The sequence below is a fragment of the Pteropus medius genome, unplaced genomic scaffold (assembly GCF_902729225.1).
Source record: "Pteropus medius unplaced genomic scaffold, Ma_sr-lr_union100, whole genome shotgun sequence".
NCBI classification, from domain to species: Eukaryota; Metazoa; Chordata; class Mammalia; order Chiroptera; family Pteropodidae; genus Pteropus; species Pteropus medius.
The window spans coordinates 21,932,944-21,942,463 of NW_024344378.1; the positions used below are offsets into that span (position 1 = coordinate 21,932,944).

Consider the following 9,520-nt stretch of genomic DNA (forward strand, 5'->3'; position numbering starts at 1 on the left):
TGAGATGGAAACAACGTGCAGAAATGAAGGAGCAAAATTGAACACAGGAGCCAAAGGAAGAGAGGACTTTAAGCAGAGAGGCATGAAACTTGTCAGTGCCACAGAACAGTCAAGTACAAGGATTAAAAAGTTTACCCATCAAAACGGCAAAAGAAAAGAAAGAAGAATAACAAAAACACCATCTCCCACTTATATGGCTCATTATGCTCTCTAGCAAGTTAGTGGTCAGGTTCCTAGAGTTAGACACCAGTCCAGAATCTTGTCAATGCTCCTGGTTCCACACACCTGTGCTAGCTTTTTAACCAACCAAGAAAGATATCAGCATGAGGCCTGTTCCAAAATAACGACTCATTATTAGTATAGAAACTAAAAGGCTTGCCTATCACGCTTAGTTTTGCACTTCCCAGAACCCAAAGATGCCAACACTCTGGGATCATCTGAATCTAAAAGGTCATTACCTAATTCTGTATGTAAGAGGGACCATTGAAGGTTTTCAAGTAAAGAAGTGGTGTAAATTTGAGTATGCTTTGGAAACATTCATTAGTATTATTGAAATTGCATTTGACAGAGCATAGGTCTGGTTGATGGATAGTCACACCACCCGAAATAAAATAATGAAAATATACTGTGAAGACAAGTCTGGGCTTTCTTTTTTACAAAAAAGCCTCCTCTCCTCACCCTGCCTCCCACTCTGGTGAGTAGTCTTTCTTCACCAGAGAGGGTCGCTCGAATGTGGAGCAAAAGCTCCTTGCGTATTTGGTGAGGTCGACACTCGGCTTCAGATCTTTCCCACCCCCGCACCTCCCAGAAGCAGGCCTGGCTGTCCATGGAGGAGTCCCCTCCTCACTCATTGGTTCCTTAGTCATACCAACCGGAGGAAGGAGGCTGCCCGCTTTGGCCTGTCAGATCTGAACTGGGCCCAAACTTACTTGTGCAGTCCCAGGCCTGGAGCTGCTTCTCTGCCTCACTCTCCATTGGGAGCAATTTACAACACACTTATCTCTGGGAACTCACTGCTCTATTGGGCATGGGTCTGATTATCTCTCTCTAAACCTGTCTATCACTCACAGCACAGAAAGAACACTAAACAAAGACCTCTATATAAATTTCTAACACTTAATTCTCTTTACAGCTCAGATGATATCACTGCAATGCTATCACATTGGAGGTTGGGCACAGCCCAGAAACTGCACTATGCAATGTTGATTTTCTGAGGGTAACTCACAGCCTTTTTTCCCACTGGTGGCCTGGTTCTGGCCAATTCTACTGACCCTTAAAACTGAGCTTCGACCTGGGTACATAGCTATACAAGTCACTCCCCAGTCAGGAACAGCTGGGAAGTTGTCTGGATTCTGTACCCCAGGCCAGAATCAGGATGTACCACAGGATGAGTGGTCTGCTGCCCTTCGCTCTCTAAGCGCACTATGTATGTGGCTCCCTTCTTAGGGTTGCAGATGGGGGGTACACAGGAAGAGTGAAGCAGGCAAGATGGGTGAATTGTGATACAAATACTCACTTTATCACCTCCTTTGTTGTGTTGCTAAAATAGAAACATCTATTGAATATTAGGTATGAAAACTCATTCTTAGATTAGAAAATGTAGAGTTGTTAGGTATGTTTGTCCTTCAGAACATATACAAGTAATATGATGTCAATTCTTTAATCCGTCAAATAAATTAAAAATGTGAGTTAAGTAGGAGATTTTTAAAATTATTTTAAGCATGTGCATCATTCCACTGGTAAAAACTCTTTAAGTAGAAAAGTTAAACTGACATGTTATTCTGATTTTTAAAAAAATAGGCTTGAGACACTTTTCAGCTTCCGCATCACAGAGACTTGTCACTTGTCTAAATGATGTGTCTGTGGAACTGAACTACCTATGTTCAAAATCCTGGCTCCCAGACCTACAAGCTCTATGACCTTGGGCAAATCACTTACCACCTGCAGGTAGTATGGGGATAATGACTGTTCCTTCCTCAGAGTGTCACTGAGATGTTTGAATTCATTATTAAAATAAAGCCCCTAGGTGAGAGCCTGGGCATAGCAAGTGTCAGTAAGTGATAGCTGTGCACATATCAGACAGGCTGGCAACAGTCGGGGGGCTGCCCAGGCTTTGTTGCGTGGCTCCCTTATAATGCAATGATGAGTCTCGTGCCGTTTTTCCTCACCATAGGTCAGTGCAGCTGAACGGCCAGCCTTTAGTGATGGTGGACGATGGGACTCTCCCAGAATTGAAGCCCCGCCCCCTGCGGGCCGGCCGGACATTGGTCATCCCTCCAGTCACCATGGGCTTCTATGTGGTCAAGAATGTCAACGCTTTGGCCTGCCGCTACCGATAAACCACTCCCACACCCACAAGGTGCCCCCGGGCCAGCTGGACTGCTTTCCACTCCTCCGCCCCAATAGTCTCCTTATTTTTCAGACATCTTCTTAGCATCAAACCAGTCCCTGCTGCCACATCCTGCTGGAATCAACACAGACTTGCTCTCCAAAAAGACAAATGTCATAGCATGAGCTTAGCCTACGTAGGTCACATTCACCCCAAAGGAAAATGCGGACATCATCTGTACCTATATGAGGATGAAGGTATGTGTGTAGAGCTGTATGTATCCTTGTGCGCGTACCATGAAAACAAGCTCGCAGCACACTCCCGGGACAAATGAAACAACCACCCACGATGCTGGTCACACAGCAGTAGAACTCCACACCCTCACCTGTGGCTGCTGCCCTCAGCAGAAGATGAGCAAGAAAAAAACCCTGTGGACCTTCAAGAGCCCGATCCTCTTTCAACTCCTTTCCTTTGCCTGTTCCCCGCTGTTGCCCTGGGTTTCCCATCAGCTCTCTTCCCAGAAGGGAGCAAGTGGGTGAGTTAGCACTGGCCTGCTGGGTGAGCTGTTTATGTAATTTTCCGGCTGATGTATATGAGTGTGTGCCTCTGGGTTTCTGACAGTGGCATCAATCACCAGCTATGCCTCTGGGAAGCGGGTGCTTCAAAAGTAAAATTGCAATCATACTCCAGATTTTGTAAGAAGGTTCTATTCCTCTGTGAATCCTGATTCCCCCAGGGTTGGAATGGGAGTCAGGTAACAATATTCATTGAGTGGAGGGCAATATATTAGGCACCACAAAAAGTAATTATCATTTGTCATGTGGCTGGGAAGGAGAGACTTTTAGTACAAAGAGAAAGCACACCAAACTACCATGACACATGTACAAACACACACACACACACCCCAAATGAACAAAGCCAATAATTAGACCTGCCTTAAATTTGAGAGAATATTTATTAAGGGTAAGCCCTTAATGGTTACATTGACCAAAACCATTAAAAAACAACAACCACAACAACAACAACAACAAAAACCAGAGGTGTAAATCAAACGTCCTCACTGTAAGACACAACTAACCCCAAACTTTATTCCTCTTCCCAAGTAGCTGTGTGCCTCTCTATGCATTTACTGGGCAGAGATTTAATCTGGTCATTAAATTTGGCCAAGTCCCTCCTGTCCCAGACCAGCTTATTTGAGCACTGAACAAAGCTTTCATTCTGGAAACAGGTCTGCTGGGGAAACCGTGGAATAGTAGATGAGAAGCTCCCAGGGGGCAAGCGGAGTGAGCCAAAGTTCACGGTGAGGACCTTCTGTATGATGCAAGGGGTATGTGGGTCTTTGCGAACCATCCACGACTAAAATGACTTTCTCTTCTGTGGATGTGATTTTCTTTGTCAGGATAAGTGATATAATGATGCTTTTTCAAAAGAAGGCGCTATTTGACAACGTCACAGGGTTCCAACTAAGAGAGTGATACAATTTCTGCTGTCGTGAAAGGATAGGAATGGAGGGGGAGGGGCAGGGTCGCTGGGGCCAGAGGCCAGGGAGACTGCCGAAGATGCCCAGGGAGTCAACGATTAGGGCCAAGTCTGCAAAGTGAATGGTAAGGGGAGAGACAGGAGGAAGTACAGCCAGGAGAAGAGGTAGAGGATGCTCAGTGCAGAGAACTGGAATTTGGAGAGGGACATCAACAGGCTGTTTTATGTGTAAGGAAATTAGTCGACTTGGTTTTGACAGGTTTGTTATTAGGTACAGAGGAATAGCACACAGGAGGAACAGCAAGAAAAGAGGAGACTAAGGATTGGTTGGACCCAGTCAGTGGGTGGCTCAGTCTGGAAGCATCTAGAAAGAGAAGAGCAGCGACAGGGCTACCCAGAGAGGCCTCTTCTTCTCCAGAAGCAGGCGTCTCCCACTGAAGCTTCAGTTCTGAGAGGAGCAGAGAGAGAAAGGAGGGGAAGGGAGTGGCAGAGGACAGGCCAAAGTGAGGGAGAGATCAAAAAAGAGAAACGAGAGGCTAAGAGGTTGTTTCCCCAAACTTTTACAAATTTGTGCAAATATCAAAATCTCTTCTGTATACTGGTGCAGGCACAGCTGCAAAGCCCCTTATAATAAATAACAAAAGTAACCAGAGATCACAGCAGTCACAAACTAGCCCTGGGCTAGTTTGCTCCACATAGGTAGAAGCCCCTGAAAGAGTTGCTGTCGTTATCCCTGTTTTTCTGATGAGGCTTAGAGAGGGTCCACAGCTTGACCTGGGTCGCCCAGGGCAATGGCCTGCTGAGCTCAGAATAATCCAGTCTGTTCATTTAACCACCAAGCTCAAGGGCTGCCCATTCACAGACTCACCCACTCACCCTTTCAAAGGTTCTGCTAATTCAGTGCAGCCGGGACCTCCAGAGCTCCATTTGGACACACTTTCTGTAAATGAGTGTTGACTCCGCTAAGCCTCCACACATGCAGTATGTAGGCAGCCCCTGCTTCCGTTGTCTTTCTCTGTGTATTAAATGCTGCTCCTAAGAGGTGTGTTTTGTTTTTTAGTTAATGAAAAGGGAGAAGGGAATCGCCGAAATTTACTTTTGGTGTCCTGCAGTTCTAATTTTGCAACCGTCACGTGGAAGAAATATTCGCATTGTTCAAAGGAAACCGAGAAATTCACTAAAACGTCACATTCCGTAGTGGTTTAAGTTCAGGGCATCTGTTCCAGATTGTTCATTTTGGGATGGGAGTAATGACCAAATAAGTGGGAGTGGGTTGCTCCTTATAATGGATTCCCCTATTACACACTCCCCAAAAGACAACCTGTAGCAAAATTCAGCATCACAATCCACATCAAGAGAACAGCTTGCCAGGCTGGGCCTCAGAACAAAAGAGCTCATCCACCAGCCTCCCCAGATCAGATGTTTCACCTAAAACAAGACATGGCCAAGATAATCTAAAACTTAAGAACTACTTTATTTTAAACCAAATAATGGAAGTGCTTATTTGAAAGCGTGATAACGTATAATGAGAAGTCCATGCCTTTTGTTGAGATGATTTTCTGTTCCTTCTGCCTCTAGGAATGATTATCTTTCTCCTTTCTTATCGCAAAGGCTCAGAACAAATTCTCATTGTTATGTGGAGAGAGTGCCCCAGTTCTTCTAGTGCCCTGAAAAAGCTGCAACTGTGAGATGTTGGCATTATCTCCAGCTGGAGAAAAGCTTGAAAATACCAGAACTGGGCTACAGTGAGACAGAGGCCTGGGACTCCCAGAACCGCAATTCCCGAGGGCCCTCTGCAGCTCCCAGCTCCTCCCAAGCAGTTGGCAATCCCTGGGTAGATGGGCCTCAGGCTGGCATCTCTGACAGGGCAGAGGTTGTTGGTGGATTCTGCCCAAGAGGCCCCCACTGGCTCTCGGCATCAGGGAGCCTCTGCAGCCTCCTGGGGTGGGGCAGCAGGGAGGACCAGAAGGACTGTGAATTGCTGAGCTGCCACGTGGTCCAAGCCACACCCAGCATCTACAGGTGTGCTCTACCACAGGCACTCAAGGCCTCTGTGTTTGGGATGGATGCAGCTGCAGGATTCACCTTGGAAATCCACTGAGACCAGCTTTATTTCTGAAAACAAAAGGGTAGTGTTTAATTTTTGCAGAAGCAAAGGTGAATCAGGTGGATCCCTCTGACAATAAAAACTCTGGACAGGGAACGACTTTAAAAATGTGGAATATCAATAGAGCAAACAAAAATAATAAAGACATGGTTTGGAGAGGGCAGGGGAAGAAGGAGCATAAGCATTTATGTAGCATGGCTTCTCCACATCCCTCCATCTCCAACCTCAGCACCACTGCCCAGCGTGGACACTTTCAATCGCTCTTTTCCACTCACTTACTCGCCAGTTCCACAGTCTCGCCTCTGCCAGCCACTCTGTTCCCAACCTGGAGCCCACTAAGAGGGAACTAAGTTTTGATTGTAGAAATGTTTGCTGTCTTTACTTAGGATGTACTAGAATTGGAAATAAGATAGCAAGGGGTCTCAAAGAGAAACAGTTATTATAAGGCCCAAACAACTGGCACATTACAATCACTGCCTCTGAGTTCTACTAACAGGAACACAGCAGCTTCTGTTCCCTCCTCTCCCAGTCCTGGCTAGTAAATATTTGGGGAGGACCGTGAAGTAATTTTCCCAAGACCATGCAGATAGAGTGGCAAACTGAAATTTGAACCCAGATCTGTGGGGTTCCAAAGCCTGCTCTCATTGCGCCATGCTCTCTCTCGTTGGACTGATTGTGGCCAACTTTTTCTCATCTCTGTGTTGTCCACAGCTAGCTTTCTTAACGACCTATGTGTGCCTACAGAGAACCCTAGCAGTGCCTGCCCCCAGGACAGTTGATCTTGGGTTTAAGGAAGCCAAGTAGTAACTCTGATGAGCAATGAGTCAGGCTGTGACCAGCTTTGGCTGTAGAATTTTGAATTCAGGCTCATTTTGGCCCACAAGTGGCTCGCCTGGTCTGTTCCGCTCCCTCTCTGTTTTTCTGTAGAACAATTTAAAGGGCCACTCCCATCACCACCACCCACCACAGGTGATGATGACTCTTGATATTCCCGTCCTGGAGGTAAGTGGGAACCCCTCAGCACCCACACATGTACCATCTTCAGAACACTGCTCCTCCTCCCTCACCACCCTGAAGTCTGGAAGTTTCTCTTCACCCTCCCAGACTAAATAAGTCCATTAATCATTGCCCCACGGGTAGTATTTGCAAATCTCTCTCTAAAACAAGAAAGCCAAAATACCAAAAGACAGCAAATTAGAGCAGCCCCCGAGAGCCCTGAGTGCATTTGGGAGGAGCTGACCAAGTTCCAAACGCCTGGCTGGTAAATAAATCCCATTGTCCCATGTACCCAGCAGAGAAAAGGGCGCCCCTCTTTACAGCCCCTGTCATGAACATTACTCTTCTAATTATTATTCATGAACATATTCTAGGATTCGTTTTCAAGTTGTAAATGTTATGTAATAAATTATATTTTTGGAAAAAAGCAAAAAGAAACCTTAGTTTTACTCATCTGGAAGTTGGCAAAATGAGTGCAGGGACATCCCGGGAAAAGTTTCTTCTCTGTACAGGGGATTTTAGCACGTGTTAATATTTTCTTCCAGAAAACAGATTATATTAAGGTTTATATGAGTCTGGTGATTGCAGAGAGTTTGGATCCATGAGGTAGTTTATATTTTGAGATAATGATTTGTAAGTAATAAAATGTGAATACGCTCACTTCCTGTTCTCAGCGTGTTGTGTGGGGAGAGGGAGGCCACTGTTGTCCGTGCTACACCTGATCTCAAGACTGATTGCCTGATGAACTAACACATGCTGGGGATCTTTGATTTCATGGTATGCTGCCCTCTCCCTCTCCTGTCTCCCCAACAAGCTTTCCTTCAAATACTCCAAATGGAAATTAAATTTTATCAATCAAGTTAGATGTCATTGTCTATCTTAGTTAAAATAACTGTTAGCTGCAATCATGGGCAAACCTCAGAATTTCAATGGCTTAACACAACTGAAGTTTCTTTCTAGCTCATAGATCACTAAAATTCAATTGGTGGGAATGGAGTAAGGTGTACAGAGGTTCTGTTCCATGTAGTTCTCTGATGTGGGTTCTCTGCCATCTTCAGCACTTGGCCTCCAAGACTGCTATGGGCACCACCAAGATAGACCATATCCTAGGCTATCAATAAATTTTAAAGAATTCGAGTCACGCAAAGCATATTCTCTGACCAAATGGAATTGAAATAGAAATGGACAGATAACTGGAAAACCTCCAAATATTTAGAAATTAATATCATACTTCTAAATAACCCATGGATCAAAAAAAAAAAAAATCAAAAGAAAAATTAGAAAGCATTTTGACCTAATTGAAAATTAAAATATAACATATCAAAAGTTGTAGGTGCTGATAAAGCATCACCTTGGAAGAAATTTATAGCAGTAAACTTCTTTGTTGGTAAAGATAAAAGGTCTCAAAACAATGGGTCAGTTTCTACCTTAAGAAACTATAAAAGAAGAGCAAATTAAATCCAAAGTAAACAGAAGAAAGGAAATAGTAAATATCAGTACAGAAATGGGTGGTATAAAAACCAGAAAACCAGTGAAAATTGATGAAACCAAAAACCGAGATAATCAATAAAATCCTTAATGTAACCTGAATCGTTCTAAATTTATTGAACAGAGAGTCCAGAAATGATCTACACATATATGGTCAATCCATTTGAGACAAATGTGTCAAAGTAATACAGTGCAGAAAGGATATTTTTTTCAACAAATGGAGTTAGAAAAGTTGGACAGCTATGCAAAATAATGAATCCTGTCATGCCATCTCACACCAACTCAAAATGGAATATAAACAAATGCAAAATCTAAAATTATAAAACTTCTGGAAGAAAATACAGGAGAAAATTTTTGTGATCCTGGCTCAGCAAAGACTTTTTTAGATGGTACACAAAAAAGCACAAAGATTTATGTTCTTTGAAAGTCACTGTAAAGAAAATGAGAAGGCAAAGCCACGGGCTGGAAAAAAAAAAAGTAAAACAGGTATCTGATAAAGGATTCGTATTCCAATACATAAAGAAATCCCATAAATAACAAGAAGCAAGACAATCCAGTTTAAAAATGGGCAAATGATTTGAACACTTTACTAGAGAAGAGATATAGATGGCATATAAGCACATGAAAAGAAGTTGCACATTATTGGTCATTAGGAAAATGGAAATGAAAAGCACAATGAGAGACCACTCTAGTAGGAGGCACCTACTAGAATAGCTAAAGTTAAAAAAGGACAATATCAAATGCAAGGGAGGTTATAGAATAACTAAAACTCTCAGTATTGCTCAGGGTGATGTAAAATGGTGCATGCACTTCAGAAAATAGTTCACCAGCCTAATATAAACTTAAACAGGCACTTCCCATACAGCCCAGCCATCCCGCTCTTAGGTATTTACCCAAGTGAAATGAAAACTTATGTTGACACAAAAATCTGGACATAATTTAAAATAGATTAGTTGGATTACATCAAAATTGAAAAGAAAACTTTTGTGCAATAAGTGATACCATTAAGTGAAAAGACGAGCCACATAATGAGAGAAAACTTTTTGCAAATCATATATCTAATAAGGGACTTGTATCCAGAATATATAAAGAACTCTTACAACTCAATAATACAAAGACAG

The 9,520-nt window shown here is 43.4% G+C and overlaps 1 protein-coding gene across 3 annotated transcripts in view; it reads left to right on the plus strand.

Annotated features, from left to right (window-relative positions):
- HPSE2 (heparanase 2 (inactive)) overlaps positions 1-3,620 on the plus strand; it is a 536,390-nt gene extending 532,770 nt beyond the window's left edge. For all 3 annotated transcript variants that reach the window (XM_039871547.1, XM_039871548.1, XM_039871549.1), the window contains one exon: positions 2,174-3,620. In XM_039871547.1, the coding sequence (XP_039727481.1) occupies positions 2,174-2,339 (166 nt within the window). In that variant the 3' untranslated portion in view covers positions 2,340-3,620. The remainder of the gene's footprint in view (positions 1-2,173) is intronic.
- The last annotated feature ends 5,900 nt before the right edge of the window (positions 3,621-9,520 follow it).